This window comes from Nyctereutes procyonoides, unplaced genomic scaffold (assembly GCF_905146905.1).
Source record: "Nyctereutes procyonoides isolate TBG_1078 unplaced genomic scaffold, NYPRO_anot_genome, whole genome shotgun sequence".
Classification (NCBI taxonomy): domain Eukaryota; kingdom Metazoa; phylum Chordata; class Mammalia; order Carnivora; family Canidae; genus Nyctereutes; species Nyctereutes procyonoides.
In genome coordinates, this window is record NW_026575159.1 from 366,443 (window position 1) to 387,350 (window position 20,908).

At 32.3% G+C, this 20,908-nt stretch overlaps 1 protein-coding gene across 11 annotated transcripts in view; it reads left to right on the top strand.

Moving 5' to 3' along the window:
- The window catches only part of RIMS2 (regulating synaptic membrane exocytosis 2), a 583,644-nt gene that overhangs the window by 297,755 nt on the left and 264,981 nt on the right, over positions 1-20,908 (top strand). For 8 of the 11 annotated variants that reach the window (XM_055314268.1, XM_055314265.1, XM_055314261.1 and 5 more), the window contains 3 exons: positions 6,202-6,332; positions 11,594-11,765; positions 15,802-15,955. In XM_055314268.1, the coding sequence (XP_055170243.1) occupies positions 6,202-6,332; positions 11,594-11,765; positions 15,802-15,955 (457 nt within the window). Of the gene's footprint in view, positions 1-2,504; positions 2,553-6,201; positions 6,333-11,593; positions 11,766-15,801; positions 15,956-20,908 lie in introns of all 11 variants that reach the window. The other 3 variants (XM_055314266.1, XM_055314267.1, XM_055314270.1) reach the window with 1 other exon arrangement.

Genomic DNA, 20,908 nt, shown 5'->3' on the forward strand with positions numbered 1-20,908 from the left:
AATAAGTAACTGAAGAATAGGTATGTATCCTTTGTATTGCCTTAGAAGTTCTATAGCCTTTTAAAACCTTTCTGTAAATGGAAGTTTTTTTTTCTTTTCTTTATCTATTGTACCTCATTGTCACAACCTTGTTATTCCAGAACACTGCATAAAAGGAATGCCCTAAAGACAGTAGTGCAGAGTGACATTAAAAATGCAAAACAAATTGTGTACAAATTCAGTTCTTCTTCAGTTCTCATACAAATTTGTATGAGGCTGTATTGTTTCAGGTTTTATCAGATATTTCCTGTTTAAAATACATGAATTAATAGTAGTTACAAATTGCAGTGCAATACATAATAGTTCACCATTTTGGTGTGAAGTATCAGGCAGATCCATACAGGCAGAAAACAGCTTAGTACTTGCCAAGAGTTGGGGGAATAGGGGGATGGAACTAATTACTTCAGAAGTACAGTGTATTCTGGGGTGATAAAAAGTTTTGAAACTAGAGGGAGAAGTAGTTGCGCTGCATTGTCAATGTACCAAATGCCACTGAATTGTACCCCTTAAAATGATTATTTTTATGATATTTGAATTTCATCTCAATTTAAAAACTAGCAAAACAAAAATATATATTTTATAGCCAAGTTTAATGTATAAACTTGTAGGTGAAGATTAGGTTTGAATTGCCATAGATTGTAGACAACTGGTTTCAGAAATCTGTGAGTTGCTTATTTGAGATCATTTTAGAAGATGGAAAATGTTTGCCTAATTTAGTTCAAAATGCTGTTTATTTCAAATTAATTTTTTTTTTTTAGTTTTTGAAGTAATATTTGCTTGCAAAAAATCTTCCATTACCTTGCTATTTTGGGTCTATAATAGGCAGAACAGGTAAGAGAGCAAGGAAAACAAAATCTGTTTCCAAACACAGTATTTTTTTAGTCCCTTGTTCAGCTTGCCTCGTGAATCTCTATGCATTTCATACATTCCTGGTCCATTTGCTGGACAAGTATCTACCTAGGATGATGCAGATATCAGGAACATACTCCATATCTAAAGATTTCTTTCTTCCTTCGGGAATGTCTCCACATGAAAAGGAAGACTGCTTAGATTTGAGACTGCCTTGGTTTTTGGAGAGAGAGAAAGATGACTCATATGATTGATACCTGCTTTTAAGGTCTGCTTTCCTTTTGGTTTTAGATTTATATCTTAAACAGTCTCTATCTGATGATAGTTGAATTAGGCAACAGTCCTCCTACTACCTATTGTTTCCTTATACCAATGGAAAGGTCTGAAGCCTTTGTTTATAACTCCTTGTATTAGGCAAGAGAGACACATCCAAGAGAAGTGTGAGGAATGAGATGGAATCCTGGTGAAAGAAGCAGAATCAATTGCCTTGAAATCTATTCCCAAACCCAGAGATATATATCTGATTTTATTCCTGATTTAACCATTGACATGCATTAATATAGGCACAAAATTCTGATTATTGTGGTGTCTTTTGGAATCTGTTTCAAAATGAAAACAGAATAAGCCAGAAGAGAAAGAAAATTTGATTTTATTCTAAGAATTTGAAATAGAATGACTTAATCAGAACTGGGCTTTCTTTCCTTCTCTTCTCCTCTTTTCTCTTCTTTTTGAGTTTTAGAATCAGGCTTTATTTTCTACCGTTACACTATCTGAGTTTTTGTTTGATTATGGGCAAATGTATACAGCCTTTTTTCTATGTCTATATCCTCATCTCAAATTTGACAATAGCAACCACCTTCTAGTGTTGTTGGAGGCAATAAACTTGCAATAAACTCAATAAAGGATTGGAAAAATATCAAGAACTATATAAATACAAAGAAATGAGGTATTATTATTAATGAGTGTGATTAGCAATAAACAATATAATCTTGAGTGATACCTAATATGTGTTTAAAGATGGTGTTTAAATACTAGAACCTGGTATAAATTCTTAAGATGTGAATCAACTAATCAGTCCAATGTCTTCCATACATTTTATCTTACTGTTTATTCTTTTAAGAAATGCTAAAGCCAACTTGGCTAATGTTTTTTAAACTTTTGTTAGACATATTTTGGAGAAGTCACACAATTACTTCTACAAATGACTTTTCACTATAATTCTATGATACATTTTCATGTAACGTCTTCTTGGATTATGATTTTATTCTATGGTAGTGTGTTTATGGGTGAAACCTGAAATTTCTTGATTCTTGGATTATGTTTACACTCATTCTTTCAGAAAGTGTTATTTTACATTCAGTCCTAATATGTTGATTACATTTAAAAATCAGATTTAAAAATTCTAAGATTTTTTATAGTTTTTATATTACTTTAACATTTTGACAAAATTAACTTATTCATTACATTGAAGTACTTAATTTAGATAAATATTGTTATGGAAAAAGTATATTTAAGGAATAGTTTTATGTGTTTATTTTACTTTGGTCTTTTAGTTCCAGCGTGTTGTCCTTTTTTGGTTTTGTTTTATTGCTTTTTTCTTTAATTTTGCTTACCAGAGCCAAAGCCTTAGTAGAAGAACAACGCCTTTTGTTCCTAGGGTTCAGGTAAAGGCCTTGTCTGCCTGGTAGAAACTAAAGTTGTGTTTTAACCCTTATTTGTATGTTTTTGGAAAATGCGTAGTAGGAAACTTTTTTTGGTATGTTGCTCCAAACCATATTATTGACTTTCAAATCATTTTATAAAGCCAGCTTGTAAAATTCTGCATGGGGATTAAAATACAATAAAAATTTAAAGAGACAATCTTTGTTAGTGATTTTATATGATAAACTGAATACTAAATCTCATAGGCTTCAGACTGTACATATATATATATAATATTGACAAAAATAGCTGATTTTATACTATTGCTAATTTTCTTTTATTACACTAAGGTTGCTGTCTCTTTAAATCATTCATTATATCGCTTAACATTTACATTCTCTTGCATTTTCCAAGCAACAACTCCTTGAGGAGATTGGCAAATAAATTTGTACCTTATCTAAAATATGAATTTTATGCATATTATATATAAGGTTCAACTTTGGAAAGTGTATTACTTTAAAAGAACAAAATAATGGTCTAAATAAAATGGGTTGATGTTGTTTACATTTTGTAATTGAAATGTCCTTTCATTTTACGGTAATGCTTGGTACAAGTTGTTTGCCTCTTTTCATTAGGAAACCTTTATATGATAAAGTAATGACAATATAGTTTTTTTTTTTTAAGTAGTAGTATGCTTTCCTTGTTTTGCTGCATGTTTTTTTGTTGGTGGTTTTAAATAATGATAATTTAGTTTAAATTTTAAAAATTACAGTTGTGTTAGTTAATGCTATTTAGAGTTAAATATTTACTTGTGCTGTTCAGTTTTCCTCAGGAAATTTAAGAATGGGTACATGGTAAAGCTAGAATGATTGCTATATTAAAACAAAGTGAGGCCAAGATTTTTATTAATGAAACTGAGCTAAAATAAGAAGTGTGTCATATCTAGGATAGTGGAGATACATTTGTTATATTTTGGGGAAATCAACATTTATTTTAACCATTCATTTGAAAAGCACAGATAAGAAATTTAGGAACATGCTAATCCAGCTAGTAAGATAATTCTGTTTTGATCATGTAAACTGGATATCTATTAAAAACTTCAATGTAAGTCTTGTAATATAAAATGAAAATTAGGGCTCTGGATCAAATGCCCTAGTTTAAGACAGTTTATTAAAAGTTGTAATTTTGATTAAAAATCAGTAAAATTAAAAAATGCCTCTTTCTTATCTATATTATTTTGACATTTATATATTTGGAAAGTATGATTTAATAAATGTAAGGTATAATTGTGAAAATAATGAAGACCATATGCCTAATATCTGTTTGTATGAAAAATGAATATTATTAACAAATGATATTTTTGGTTTTCTATGGCATAAGAAAATCTAAAAAGAATACTCCTATGACACATCTCAAGTCATGTATCTCAAATGTTTCTAATGATTTTAGGGAAGCAAAAATATTACCTATGAAGATGGCAAGTGCTTAGTCTCATCCCTCAAAAAGAAAATATGTACAGAGATCAGAGGTTTTCTCCAATAATTATGAGCTTAGTCTTTTAATAATTATTATTGTTTCTTAGTTTCTAATGTAAAGTTTATCAGAAAAAAAACTTTTTTAGCCTTTCAGAATCTTTTCCTCCTTCAAGTGCTTAATATTCATGTCATGATCCTCAGAAAAGGATTTTTAATATCATGGAAAAATAAAAGCCATAGCTTTTTTATTGCTGTAGAAAATAGAGAATATCAGAAATTAATGTGGTTTGTGACACATTTTAGGGGAAATATGATGCTCTCTGACAACATCTCTGTTTCATCTTATATGAGACACTTTTGTATTTCTTACTTTTGTTATGTTGTTTTCCCCTATGTCTTGTGCCGGAAGAATAGTCTCTTTTTTCCACCTATCCTCATCTGTGTCTATGTTCTCATACTATAACACAAGGAAATATTTGACCTTCTTTTTTTATTTGCATGTTAGGGTTTTTTTTTTTTTTCAGGTTGTTGATCCCCTAGTCTAAGGCAGTAGTTCTCAAACTTTAATGCCTGTGAGAATCACCAGGAGGATTTATTAAAATGCGAGTTCCTGGGCCCCATTCTGATTCAGTAGGTGAGAGGTGGGCCACAAGAATTTGTAACTTTTTCACAAATAAGTCAGATAACACTGATATAAAGAGGTTAGTGAACCATAGTTTAAGAAACATTTGTCTAGAGACTATACTTAGCAGCTGTGTTAGGAAAACTTCGTTCCACAGCAGCAAGATAATGTGTGCATTAAATATAAGGACTTATTACAACATAAAGAGTAATGCTTCTAATTTTAAAAAAATAAATATTTCTTACAGTTACTAAGGGGCTAATTCCATTTGACTGAAAAGCATGATAAATAATTTTATATACTCTTCTGGACTACCAGTCTTCCTCTCATGACTCAAAAGTCTTGCTCAGCCTCTCATTCTCTAAAATATGAAGTGAGGGACACAACAAAACTATGCTAGAATTGGAACTACACTAGTGTGTCATATGTACATACATATATATATATTTTATATGATTTATGTATATGTGCATGTATGATATGTATGTATTTATGTATATCAGAGCCTGGCCCAGACCTGACTGTCCACTTCATGAGGAGAAGGAAGGGCTGACATGAGATGTATATTTAAATTTACTAAACTGCTATAAATATAGTACATCCAAATTAAAGGAAAAATGAAACCATTAAAAAGTCTGTAAACCACAAAGCTATATATAAACCATAAAAATATGCATATTAATTCTATTCCCAAATTTCAGATTTTAGATTGAATATCAAGATAGTGGTCAAAGATATGCTGAATTCTGAACCAAATGTGGGGTAGAACCATCCTGACATGGTAGGATCAGCGAGCTAGGTGTGGGAGTGTGAGCTATGTGTGTGGGAGGTGGTAACTGTCAAATCATGAATTTAGCAGCTGGATGTGAAGTTCTAATCCCTAATTATGTCATAGGGAAATTACTCACATTTTCTCATCTCGAATGATAAAATATACCCTATTATTCTTAGGATGTGATACACTTTCTTCACCAATGAAAAAGAGACCTTATGTCTGTGTAAGAAAAATCTATAAAGATGAATTTATTATGGCTTTACATACAAACTTAAGGAGTCTCCCGACTGAAGCTCCTAGTAATTCCACCTTGCTTATATTCTTTGAAATGTCTCTTCAGATGAAATGTTTTGTCTTTTGAAACTTTGGCTTAAAAATTCCCTATGAATGCCATATAAATAAGGTATCTATTCAGTTCATTTGAGCAATTATTCTGAACTCACTATTTTAGGGGAACTAAAATGAACCACAGTGGTTCCTGCATAAAGAGAGACACAGAGCAGTCATTCCATATAAAGCTCTTAGTTATGGCAGAGTAATTATTATGTGCATGTTAATAAGCAGTCCAGTTAGGATAACAAAATGCTCAAGTGATTTATCAATCAACCTGAACTATCTGAATTATTTCCTCTATTCATTGAAGTTATTATAGCATATCCTTTTAACTATCTGCAATTTACTAAGTAAAACTTACATTCTGTGCTCATATTAGTGTGAGAGTGGGGTGAATATTGGGAAGGTGAACATTATGTTATAGTAGTAAAAGTTTGAGCTGATAAATGAATATTTTTGCTTTTCAGATAAAACTATGGTTTGACAAGGTTGGTCATCAATTAATAGTTACAATTTTGGGAGCAAAGGATCTCCCTTCCAGGGAAGATGGGAGGCCAAGGAATCCTTATGTTAAAATTTACTTTCTTCCAGACAGAAGGTAGGGATGTGAAACAAAAATAAATGTTCTTGAAAATTAATAAGAAATGTTAATAACAGTGGGTGTTTCAATTCTGTCTCATTTATTTTTATATATCATGCAAGTCAGATATTTATGAAGTTTAACATGAGCATAATGATTCATATGTTTCATGATTCATATTATTCCTATGATTCTTCTTAGTCTTCAAAATAGTGACAGTAAATGCTTCAAGATTGTTTTTAAACTTATAACAAATGTTATAATATAGATGACTATTGAATATTTATTTTAGATTGTATGGATTCTTAAATGATGTATATTTTCATTTATCAAAATCATTAAAAATTATACTTTTTAAAATCAAATGCATTTTTAATAAAATCTACAGAATCAAAAAGCTGGAAATGATACTAAAAGGTACTCATATTCCTTTACAACTCTTACCTCCTCATACTAAAATATCATTTCTTTATATTCCATAAAATCAATGAGTATGTTTTCTATTTCACTACCCCATGTCATCAAGGAAACTTTACCACTGGGCCTACCTAGAATCAGCTTCTTCAAGCATCATTGGTTTGTGTCCATACTAGTTATCATAAATGGTATTTTTCTACCCTACTTTAAACAGAAGAATTGGGTTGGAGAAAATTATCTAATCACTTTTAAAATCAGGAACATAAAAAATAAAAGAGATTATTGAATAGACATCATGAAAAAAGAAAGAATTAATGGCACCAATTACCTTTTTCCCAGCTATCCTGCATCCCTGGCTTCCAGGACAGAGTATTCCCAAGGTCTGGCCATTTTTTCTCAGGCTGGAAGTGGCTAGGCACAGATGTGATCTTCAACATGTTTACATACTTCTGGACCATCATTTACTTAGTTCAAGTTGAAGGTCATCAGATTTGAGTGCCTAAGTATCATCTGAAGAACAATCTCTCAAAGAAAAGGATAAAAGAAAGGAAGGCCTTACATTTTATTTGATACATTTGAAGTTAAATTTGTGAAGAAAATTGCTCAGAAAATATGTCAAGGTGCCATAACATCTAAAGTCATTAGAAACTGTTTGCAATATAATTTTATCTCATAGAATTTGCTTGAAGAAAGTTGTTTTCTCACAACTTAGGCTGTCTTTAGGATAAGGATATACTTTGAAGCAAAGGAAGCAAAGGAGGATATTCATAATGGGGCTTTTATTTATTTATTTTATTAAAGATTTATTTATTTATTCATTCATTCATGAAAGACACAGAGACACAGAGACACAGGTAGAGGGAGAAGCTCTCCTGCGGGGAGCCCGATGCAGGACTTGATCCCAGGATCCAGGAATCAGGACCTGAGCCAAAGGCAGACAATCACTGAGCCAGCCAGGCATCCTGTAACTGAACCTTTTAAATCTAGCTTAAACTTGGGTTGGTTAACAGATTTCACAGCCGCATTTACCTGCCATCCGGGAGGCCACATCACCTGGCTTCTTTTAGCATACATGGTTTGCTAGTCCAAGCATTCTTAGAATGCCACCATAAAAACCTGCCTTCCCATCGTGTTTTTATATGTACATATAACCTAAGTTTCTACTTACTCAACCTTTGAAGAAAATACTTTTGAAGATGATAAAATCTTTCTAATTATGGAATTTATTATTTGATTGACTATTTGTTTAGGTTTATTTTATTTTACGTACCCTTCCCCTTTTTGAGCAGATAGATCTGAAATGGAAAAGAAGGTCCCCTTCACTCCTTTATATTTTCAATGTAATGTTTATCTTTTCCTAACACCAGAGAATGTGGTAAACACTTAAAGATTTCATTCTCAAATTATTCCTCTTCTGTTTCCTTGTCAATTATCAGGAATTTGAGGAATATTTAAACAAGTTTGTCGTATTATTGAGTCATAAAGTTGTGTCAGGGTTCTTTCTTTCTTTCTTTCTTTCTTTCTTTCTTTCTTTCTTTCTTTCCTTGAGAGAGTGAGAGAGTCACGGGAGCAGGGGCAGAGGGAGAGGGAGAAGCAGGCTCCTCCGTTGAGTAGGGAGCCAGATACAGGGCTCCATCCCAGGCTCGGATTCATGACCTGAACTGAAGGCAGACACTTAACTGCTTAAGGGACTTGAGCCACCCAGGCACGGCAGGGTTTTATCTTTAAAAGATAAAAGAATTCTTTGGTTAACTCAGAAACAGCTACATTATCATCACATTTTTTTTCTGTTGATACAAGTTTTTAGACAGGAATAAAGGGCTATTTATGCTTTTTGTATGAATTATTTCACTTTTCCTAACAGTTTTTCCAGGAGAAAAACTATCTGATAAGATGAATGTAAAAAATAATTAAACCTTTTTATGATAAGAATTCCTGGAGGGACAAGTGAGACTGCATTGAAGAGATTTAGACTGGAATGTCTCTATGTTAGTTAATCCATTCAAAACATTATTTTCTAAGTAATGAACTATGTCCTCTAAAAAATTGCTGAATGTGCTTTACACTCTTTTATATCTTGAAGTAACGTTGGTTATCAGTCAAAATACATTTCTTTCTTTGGAGTAAACACATCAAGTCTTTGCAAGCAGTTACTTAAGTAAATTAAATGGAAACCCAAAATACTAGTAGCCTGAAAATACATACAAAAGTCTTTAGGTTGGATTTTATTTTATTTTAAAGATTTTATTTATTTTATTCATGAGAGACACAGAGAGAGAGAGAGAGAGAGAGAGAGAGAAAGAGAGGGAGGCAGAGGGAGAAGCAGGCTCCACGCAGGGAGCCTGATGTGGGACTCAATCCTGGGACTCCAGGATCACGCCCTAGGCCGAAGGCAGGCGCTAAACCACTGAGCCACCCAGGGATCCCCCGGATTTTATTTAAAAAATTAGTTTTCATTCATAACAGGTTAATGGTGCTGTTAGAGATCAATGATTTATTTTATTGTTGGTTGGCTGAGATCTAAAAAAAAAAGTCTCGATAGTATGCTTATTGATCTTAGTTTTTAAATACTCTTAGCAACTTTTCAGTTATTGACTTATACAACATGATCTTATTTTGTTGGTTTGTTTCAAAGATTTTGTTTTTAAATAATCACCCAATGTGGGGTTTAAACTCACAACCCCAAGGTCAAGAATGGTATGCTCTAACCGATTGAGCTGCCCCCCCCCACCTTTTTAATCTGATCTTATTTTGAAGGCTTTTGTTAACTTCTAGAAGAAAGCCACAGTTGCTTTTTTTTTTTTTAACTTGCTGAAGCTAATTTTTCATGGTTCTTTGCATGGATTGGTGCTTCAATACACACTAAATTGCCTTATTAAATGTTAATTGTATATGGTGGGTGTACAAGGAATTTCAGTGATTATCTACTCTCCCTCCCACCCAAAATAGAAATCCCTTCTGAAATGTCTTTATCTGAGAACTTTTTTCACTCCTTAAGAGGAAATCAAGGTTTATTTTTCTCTTCCCTTTCAGACTGCAGTATAAACCATTATGGAATTATAATGTAAGGTTCCCACTAAATGGTTTTTTCCTGCCTTTAAAGGAGAAGACTTTCTCTTTTAACAGGGTCTCATAATTCATTCTTTAATGTGTGAAATATGAGTAGGTGCTTTATAAATATTTGTGAAAATTTTAGATGAAGAGAGGAGATGGCAGGAATAATAAGCCATAGTCCTTGTTATTATTTCTATTATTTAGTTATTTTTATTTATAATAGCACTTTTCCATAAAATGGAGTAGATTAAAATTTCCTACGTGGGTTTCCTAGGTTATTTTCCTAATGAGAACATAGAAATTAGTAAAGATACATTGTTTTAAAGTGGCTTGCTTCCATATTCAATATATGAGTTCTGGAAACATATGTGCCTTTGGTGAGTTAAGTCCAATCTATATTAAGCATCAAGCCCTATATTCACCTAGGAGAAGTTCCTTGGCCTTCCCAATCTGCTTCCTGTATTCCAGCAGTCTTAGAATTGTGTTGTGCTGAGGGAATTTGTGGCAGTTGAAACAGTTCTATTCGGAGTTTATTGTCTGCTTCTCACTTCAAATAAGCTCTCTAGATGGCTTAACATAGCAGTCTTCCTAGAAGATTTTCTTTATTCCTATCCAGCCATTTATCCTCTCTAATAAGCTAGAATAATGATCTCCAAAAGGAATGGATGCACCCAGGAGATGTCTAATACAATCCATTGGAGTTCAGGAAGAAATATTTGAGTTTTCTGAATTTTTATCAAATTATTTTTAATTTCTATTTTTGCATATTCATGAATTGACACAATATACAGTACACAATATATAGTACAACAGGATAGTAATGCATGTATATATTTCATAAATATAAATACATATAATGGGATACATTGTCAGAAACTTATATTTGATAGAGATATGCAGTCAAAAAAGTACAGAAGCCTCTGAGCTAGAAGCCCCATCTATCGGGGATGGCCAGCTTAGATTTCCAGCTCACATCATAGAAGCTACCTCACATAGAAATAATTTTACAGGGGTACTTGGGTGGCTCAGTGGGTCAAGCGTCAGACTCTTAGGGACCTTGTGTACCATTGGTGGGAATGTAAACTTGTGCAGCCACTATGGAAAACAGGATGGATGTTCCTCAAAAAATTAAATCTACAGGGACACCTGGATGGCTCAGTCAGTTAAGCAGAAAATTCTTGATTTCAGCTCAGGTCATGATCTCAGGGTTGTGAGATGGAGCCTTGTGTGGAGCCCACTGCTCAAGATTCTCTCTCTCCCGCTTCCCTCTCTCTCCCTCTCTAAAAAAATTTTAAAAAGAAATAATTTTACAGTGCTTTTAAAGATCTGATAACTGTCAAATGGGCAAGTACATATCTCTTTATATAAGATAGTAAATTGATAAATGTAATTATAAGTGTTCAGCTGAACTAAATGGATATAAAGTTGTGACCATCACAATTTTTTGGACTTTTTGTGCAATTACATTTCTGTAGTTTGAGTAGTATATGTAACGTTCTTGGTTCATTGCCATTTTGAAGGATTTCAATAGGGCAAAATGTTTTTAAAAATGTAGAATTAATATTTCTGATTTTAGATTTTGAGAAATGAAATTTTTAATTATCATGGAAGGAGTTCAGATTTACTGAAATATTGCTTTTAAAAATGATATTATTATATACTTATAAATTTTAGTAAGAATTTAAATGCTTATAATATTTATAACATATGACACTTTTGTGGCAAAACTTCACTTCCTGAGAAATTTTAAATGAATAGTTTTTAGGGCAAAACTTAAAGGTTTATCCTGTATTCCTATTTTTTTATAGTGATAAAAACAAGAGAAGAACTAAAACAGTAAAAAAAACATTGGAACCCAAATGGAACCAAACATTCATTTATTCCCCTGTCCACCGAAGAGAATTTAGAGAACGGATGCTAGAGATTACGCTCTGGGATCAAGCTCGAGTTCGAGAGGAAGAAAGTGAATTCTTAGGAGAGGTACCTGGAATTATTTTCAAACTTAGACTATCCATGTCCTCTTAAACACATTTCTTTGTGATATCAGCAAAATCTGATATTTTGAATATCTGAAAAAGTAAACCGTTTCTTTCATGGAATGAATTTAGCAACTGCTTTAAGACAAAACATTGATGCCATAAAAAAATAGGATCTAAAGAATCTGTAACAATTTTTAGATGTTTATTCCTACTGTAGACATCTTAGTGTTGAATGCTAAAAGGTTGGTTTGTGCTTCACAAATGTATTGCTGTGTTTAATTGTTTGTGTATATCATTTTAGTTTAGTGAATCTATTCTACCACTCGTAGGTCAACCATTTATTTCTGGATTATTTTTAAAACCCTGTAATGTATCTACAGTGTGCTAAGGGCTGAGGCTTCAAAGGTGAATAAGGCAGATTATTTCCTTCAAGGAATTTATAATCCCTTGGGGATACAGACAGATGTCTAGACAGCTGTAACATAGTGTGGCAGATGCTGTTGTAATAGGAATACTTGCTGTGCAGATAAGTGGAAGTGGTCCACAGAAAGCTCCCCAGAGAAAGTGAAATTTAGCAAAGTCCAGGGGAGAGAAATTCCTGCAGAGGGTATGACAAGATACTAGAGTTGAGGGGGTCTTGGACAATAACTGAAATTGGAAGGGGAAGTGGTAAGAACTGAGCCTTGAGGGTTAATCTGACACTGACCTGATCACATCCTTCAATATATCATGTTAAAGAAGTTTGAATGTTATCTTGTGGATAACGAGAGGAAATGATAGATTTTAAAGAGACGGGCTTGATTGCATTTGTACTTGAGAAAAATGTTTCCAGGTATAATGCAGAGAATGTACTGAAGAGGGGCAAGATGAGAGGCAGGTCTCTTGCTATTAACACAGTAAGTTACCTGCTTAGCCTTCTTCAGTGTGGTTGGTTTGCCTGAGTAAGTTAATTGACAACCTTGTGGGAAAAACAACAATTCATAGAAATATTGAACTGAATATTCAATGGAGAACAAACATTAGTAAATGAGTTGGGTGAAGGGGAACATGGTTGTTAGGCACAGACTGGTGCCAGCTGCCTTGGGTCTGCATCCCCGAACTACTGCTTTCTACCCTTGTGTCCTCAAGCAAGTTATTTTAACTATTTGTGATCAGGCTTCCTCTTCAACCAAATGGAAATAATAGTAGTATGCAGCTCAGGGCTCTTATGAGGATTCAATGTGTGTGTATGAAAACATTTGTAACACTGTGCCTGTAATTTTGCAAGGACTAGGGAAAATTTAGGAAGAATGAAATAACTTTGTGGTTTTACTTCTCTACCTCCCAGAGCTAAATAATGATTTATCATTATGCAGCAGTTTTTATACACATAATCACAAATACTTTCATCTTTGCATGGGACCCTTAAAAGAAATAAGAGGAGTCATTTATTTCTATAGATTGATTTTCTTTGTAAATTTATTAAATGTTCATACTGTAAAATCCATATTATGATATGGTTCATACTAAAAGTCTATTCTTTATCTTCTTTCTTGTTTTGAATTCTTAGTGGCAGGATATGTTGAACACAGTTTTAAATAAGACAGAGTCATAATTACACCTTTTTCACTTACCAGCTGGTATGAGCTTAGACAAGTTCTTTTAACCCTCGTTAGTTGTGGTATCCTATCTGTAAAAGTTGAATAAGACCAATCTAGTTTTTTTTGTCTGAGAATTAAGATAGCATATGGTTCTTAACATACAGTAGATAGTTCCAATTTGGTTTTGACTTCCCATTTAAGGGTTTTTGTAAAGGTTAAATTAATAAATGTAAATAGAAATCGCTTTTAATTATTTAAAGATTTTATTTATTTACTCCTGAGAGACAGAGAGAGAGAGACAGAGAGACAGAGAGAGAGGCAGAGACACAGGCAGAGGGAGAAGCAGGCTCCATGCAGGGAGCCCGACGTGGGACTCGAATCCAGGTCTCCAGGATCACACCCTGGGCCGAGGCTGCGGTAAACCGCTGAGCCACCTGGGCTGCCCTAGAAATGGCTTTTAAATTAACAAATGGTATACAGATATTAGTTATTACAGACTTGTAGTAATAAGCAGTATTCTGTAATGGCAAATTTGCATTCACTGATAATGAGTGAATTTGAGCATCTTTTCATGTGTTTGTTGGCTATCTGTCTTCTTTGGAAAAATGTTCATGTCTTCTGTCCATTTTTTAAATTGTACTATTTCATTATATATATGTTCTTTATTTTTGATATTAGTCTCTTGCTGTATATATCATTTACAAATATCTTCTTCTGTCAGTCAGTTGCCTTGTTGTTTTGCTGATTTCCTTTGTTGTGAAAAAACTTTCTATTTAAAGTATTTATTTTTGCTTTTGCTTCCCTGCCTTAGGAGATATATTTAGAAAAATGTTGCTATAGCCAATGCCAGAGAAATTACTGCTGTGCTCTCCTCTATGATTTTTATGGTTTCAGGTCTCATTTAGGTCTTTAATCCATTTTGAGTTTATTTTTGTGTAGAGTGTAAGAAAGGGGATCAGTGTCATTACTTGTATGTAGATGTTTAGTTTTTCCAAAACCATTTGTTGAAGAGACTATATTTTTGCCATTACGTGTTCTTGACTCCTTTGTTGAACATTAATTGACCATAAAATCATGGGTTGATCTCTGGACTTTTCATTCTGTTCCATTGATCTATGTATCTATTTTTGTGCCCACACCACACTGTTTTGATTACTGTATTTTGAAATCTGGGATTGTGATATCTCCAGTTTTGTTTTTCTTCTTCAAGATTGTTTTGACTGTTTGGAGTCTTCTGTGGTTCCATACAAATTTTATGAACTAGATTATTCTAGTTCTATGAAAAATGTTGTTGGTATTTTGATAGGATTGCATTAAATCTGTAGATTTTTTGGGTAATAATGATGTTTTAATAATATTTGTTCTTACAGTGCACGAGCATGGAATATCTTCCATTTGTTTGTGTTGTCTTCAGTTTCTTTTTCATCAGTGTTTTACAATTTTCAGAATTCAGGTCCTTTACCTCCTTGGTTAAGTTTATTCCTAGGTATATTTTTATTTTTTTATGTCATTGTAAATAGGATTGTTTTCTTAATTTCTCTTTCTGCTACTTCATTATTGATGTGTAGAAATGTAACAGATTTCTGTATTTTGGGTTTGTATCCTATGACCTTATTGAATTTATCAGTTCTAGTTCTTTGGTAGTCCTTAGGATTCTCTCTATATAATATCATGTCATCTGTGAATACTGAAAATTTTGCTTCTTCCTTACTAATTTGGATGCTTTTTATTTTTTCCTTGACTGATTGCTGTAGCTAGGACTTCTTAGTATTATGTTGAATAAAAGTGGTCAGAGTGGACATTTTGTCTTTTTTTCTGATCTCAGTGGAAAAGTTCTCAGTTCTCAGAATATGATGCTAGCTGTGGGTTTATCATATAAATAGCCTTTACTATATTGAGGTATGCTCCCTCTAAACCTACTTCGTTTTTATCATGAATGAATGTTGTACTTTGTCAAATACTCTTTCAGCATCTACTGAAATGATCATATGGTTTTTATTCTTTCTCTTATTGATATGATATATCACCCTGTTTGATTTGTGTATATAGAACTACCCTGCACCACTTGATTGTGGCGAATGATTTTTTGATGTATTTCTGGATTTGGTTTGCTAATATTTTGTTGAGAATTTTTGTATCTTTGTTTATCAGAGATATTGGCCTGTAGTTCTTTTATTTTCTTTTTTGTAGTGTCTTTATGTAATGGCAAATTTAACAATAAGTGTGACTTCAAAGGTCTATAAAAAAAGTAGATATTTAAAACTATTAAGTCGGCAAGAAGTTATGCATATTTAGCTCTAATTATCGTCAAGCATGTGGGCAATTTTGTAATATAACATTGCTTTTGGCCTAACAGCATTATTATTATAATGATCATTTTTATAAAAGTTATGAGACTATTTAAGAGAGTTTCTATACAGTAGATATATAATGTTCTTTTTTCTCTTGGCTTTATAGATTTTAATTGAATTAGAAACAGCATTATTAGATGATGAGCCACATTGGTACAAACTTCAAACCCATGATGTTTCTTCATTACCACTTCCCCACCCTTCTCCATATATGCCACGACGACAACTCCATGGAGAGAGCCCAACAAGGAGGTTGCAAAGTAAGTTTTCAGTGAGATTTATCATACCTTTATTGAATTATCTTGAATGATATATATGACATAGAATTCGAAGATCCCATTTTGGATATTAACAGGCATCTATTAGTATTTTCATAGCTATTGATGGTTTTAAATTGTTACACATAAGTGAGGTTATACTTATAGCATTCATTTATCACAGTATGATCCCAAATGAAGTAATTATGTTTTAATTTTAGCTCTTGGAAACTTATATAGGAATGAATAGAAGAAATAGTAAAATTTGGTCATGTAGATATACATATCTGAAATTATGATTTCCATCTTCATTATGCCAAGTATTCTATAAATTTGTAGGGTGGCAAGGACAGCATAGTGGTTGAAACTACAACCATGAGCATTACTCAAACAAACCTGGTTTTAAAGTTTGATTCTCTCACTTAAGAGCCATATGACTTCAGGTAGGTTCTCTCTCTATGATTCACTTTTCTAATTTAGAAAATGGAAGTAATACCTGAATTAAAGTGTGGTTACAAAAGTTAAATATTCTCAGAAATATAAGCTGATGTGATTATTGTTGTTGTTATTATCATCAGTGTTTATATTTTACCCTGAATTAATGCACAGTCCAAAATATCAAATAGAATTTGATCAATTCAGTGAATCTTTAAAGAAACCGGGAAATGTTTTCTAGACTAAAAAGTGGCATTATTGGCTTGTTGTCCCTACAAATCTAATTTGTTTTCTTGATGACTATTATTAAAAGGGGATGTGTCTGCTTGCTGCTTTGTGTGGTGTTCATGGATAATTTTATCTTCATGGAGTCAGCATTTTCCAGGCTTAGCAACATTTTTTGTGAAGTACCTTTACTCCTTTTTAAAATAATGTCTCTGATTACTAGAATTTTATTTCTACTATCCAGTCTCTTGTACAGGGGTGATATTATTTGAACATTAGTTTTACAGCATTCACTTTTTTCAGGCTCTCCACAGAGTAGACACTTACCCACTTATTGCAAATAAGTAAACACTTATTTGCAATTTCCATTGCAACATCTTTTGTTGTAAAAATTACACTACTATGAATTTTATGTGGACTCATTTTAGTGTCTATTCTTTCTGGTCACTGTAATAGACTAAGTACATTTTATTAAATCACAATGTAGGATCATGGGTTATTACATGAATTTTACTAATATAAATCAGTTTGTACTAATTCTTATAGTTTAAGTTTATAGACTACTAATGCTAATACTCCAGTTGCTATTACAATAACTAATATTGATGACTTCTAATATCTAAACTCTTAAATCTACCAATAATTTTCATGACTTTTTTCCTCCTCAGCAAATTAAGAATAGTGTATATAATGAACAATGAGAATAGAATTCTTCCTAGTTAGCTACATGTATCATAGATTTTCATGCAATTAATTTGATTTAATCAAATTTGTAGCTTTCAATATTTAACCATTCCCCAGATGATTCCTCTGCTAGTTAATCACTAATAGTATTAAATTCATTCATGGGTAATATGGTTTCATGTTGTACCATTCAGTATTGTCATGACTTACTAACTTCTAATAAAATAAGTTTTTAATATTTGAACATATGGCAAAAATTGGTGTTTTACACCTAAAATTTATCATAATCATAATTTATTATCAATGTGTAGGACTGAAATAAGTAAAAACATGTACATATGCATAAAGAAAATGAAGATTAGGAAATAACACTAAGAAATAGAAAGTTGGAGTGCCTGGGTAGCTTAGTTGGTTAAGCATCTACCTTCAGCTCATGTCATGATCCCAAGGTCCTGTGATCAAGCCCCACTTTGGGCTTCCTGCTTAGTGGGGAGCTTGCTTCTCCCTCTCCCTCTGCTACTCCCCCTGCTTGTACTCTGTCTCTCAAATAAATAAATAAAATATTTTTAAAAAGGTAAAGAAATAGAAAGTTAAAGACATTACTAGTGGCTGAGGATATATTGTTCATTGATAGCAAGTTCAAATTCAAATTAAGGTATGCATAAATAAACATTAATTATTTTAAAAATTCACTCATAAGAATGACCTTCAGAGGTTTTTTTTTCATGGATAGGGTAAATATTGCATTTATTTATAAATACATCTTATATTATCCAAAGATATGATCATTAACATATTTGATGGAACATATGCATGGACAATTATCAAAAATGTATAATAATCCCTCATTATTTTCTATATCCACTTAACAGAATATGTTAGTAATACAGTCTCTGATGTGAGCTGAGGCTATGAGCTTATTGAGTATGCATGGATATTTAATGGTACTGTTGGAATTCTGTTTTCTCTGCTCATGATTTCCTATTTTAAATTTTAGATTCAAAATTTCAAAAAAGGACTTTATTTCCATGGCAATTAGTAATTTTTAATTTTGAGGATATATTTTTAAAATAATGATTATATTATATATTATATTTTTTAAAAATCTTTTTGAGATAGAAGTCCAGGCAACTTTGATTATAAGCTTTAAATGGTTTCCCTAGTAAAGGAATTAGTGAAAGTATTTGAAATACATTGCTTCTTCTTATACAAGTATTTCTGTATGTTTTATGTTTTAAAACACAGAAAAGGCCACATGCTCATAACTCATGTCTGAAAGAAATTAGGTTATGGAAAATTAAATTATCATAAAATAATTCTCATAAAATAAATTCTTTTTTTTTAAGATTTTTATTTATCCATTCATGAGAGACATGGAGAAAGAGAGGCAGAGACACAGGCAGAGGGATAAGCAGGCTTCTTGCAAGGAGTCTGATGTGGAACTTGATCCCAGGACTCTGGGATCATGACCCAAGGCAAAGGCAGACAGTCAACCACTGAGCCACCCAGGTGCCCACATAAAATAAATTCTCATAAGTTATTAAATTAAAATTTTAATATGGAACTAATATTTTCTACAATTTTTAACTTCAGGCTCCTTTCACACACACTCTTATCCCAGATGTTATTTAGATTTTTTTTTTAAAGATTTTATTTATTTATTCATGATAGTCACACAGAGAGAGACAGAGAGGCAGAGACACAGGCAGAGGGAGAAGCAGGCTCCATGCAGGGAGCCTGACGTGGGATTCGATCCCGGGTCTCCAGGATCACACCCCGGGCCAAAGGCAGGCGCCAAACCGCTGCGCCACCCAGGGATCCCCTGTTATTTAGATATTACCAAATGTTGAGACAGTGCATATTTCCAAGAGTGATCGATTAAGCATTTTTAAAAAGGTGTAAACAAGATTGGAGCTATATGTTCAAATGATATCAATAGAGAAGTGAGATTGCTTTTTTAGATGGTAAAATGTCTCATGTAGTCACATAATTTTATTTTGATTCATTGGTGAGAAACTATTCATTACTGTCCTGACACATAAAGAGATTGTTTTTGAAGGTGTATTTTGATGTTTTAGTTTTAGTTTTATATATTTACTGTCATTTGTATATTCTTTACTGTCACTTGCATAGTGTCTTAAGTGAAGTATTTTCCTTTTTAACATGACAGAAGTCATTTACAAATTACAAAATTGTTGGTTACTTGGTATCTTATTAACCATTCTCATCACAATTTGAAGTATAAAGATGATGAAAAACAGTTTTCTTTTTTGATCCTTTATTCTATTCCTAGTCCCATTTCAAGCAGATTCATCTCTTTGTTCACAAATATTAGCTCTTTATTTAGTAAAATGCAACATTATTACCCTTCCACTTTTTAAAATAGATCATATCATGTCTATTATATTTTTATACAGTCTTATAACCACAAGTCTTTAGAAATGTGAATGGAAATAAATCATTGGGACAAAACCGTAATGATGATGGTTTTGAGGTGTAAGGTAAAAGAGATGTAATTTCATCATTAAAGTTTCTTAATATTTCAACTATTTGGGAGGATTTTTGGCCAATATTCTAATTTTCTACTCCATTCTCTTACTTATCTCTTTCTTGGACTGCAGGATGTGTATAAAGACCTCTTAACACTTAAGTAATTAAGTACTTAAGTACACTTAAGTACTTAAGACTTAAGTAATTGAGTCTCTATTTTTTAATCTTTTTTTTCTCTCTTAGTTTTGATTATTTTTACTCACCTGTCTTCAAGTTGACTGGTATTTTCTTCTACAGTGTCTTGTTTCCTTGAAAATAATACTATAATTTGTTTTAGCAAAATGCTGTATTTTTCATTTTAGAATTTACATTTGGGTTTCTTAGGACTTCCTATATCCTTCCTGAAATTCCCCTTCTTTTATTATATCCCTGTGTGTATAATATTATATATGTATATGATTTGTATGAGTGTAAATATATCAAATAATTTATAGGATCACATATATACACAGATGTAAACATATGAAAAACATTTAGGATTATACATATATACACATGCATATATGTGTATGTGTGTATATGTAATGTACATATGTACATATACATATGTAATGCTGTGAATTCTCTCGTATTTATAATTTATTTTAAAGTCTGCTAACTCCAATATCTTAGACTTCTGTGGATCTACTTATATTTCTAGGTTTTCCTTTGATTCTGGATCACATTCTCTATGTGTTTTATATATATATACTAATTTTTATTGTATACTGAACATAGTGTTTCATACATGTTAGAGACTCTGGATTTGGAAGAATGTTGGGTTTTATTTTGGCAGACAGTTAAATTTTTGAAAGATCACCTAAAACTTATGGAGGATATGTCAAGGGAATTCTATTTTGGTTCTTCCATAGGTTTAAGGCATAGTGCTTAATCTGGTTTGTGGTTTTCATTCCTGAGGTATAAACTTTCCAGGCAAAGTCCAAGGTATTGCCAAAATCCTCTGACATAATTGGACTTAAACTCGACTCTGTGTCCTGTGGATCAAGAAGTTGCTGAAATCTCCTTCCATCTCTTTTAGCTTTTTAGCTATGGCTTTCTTCTTGTTTTTCCCTCTGCAGTTTA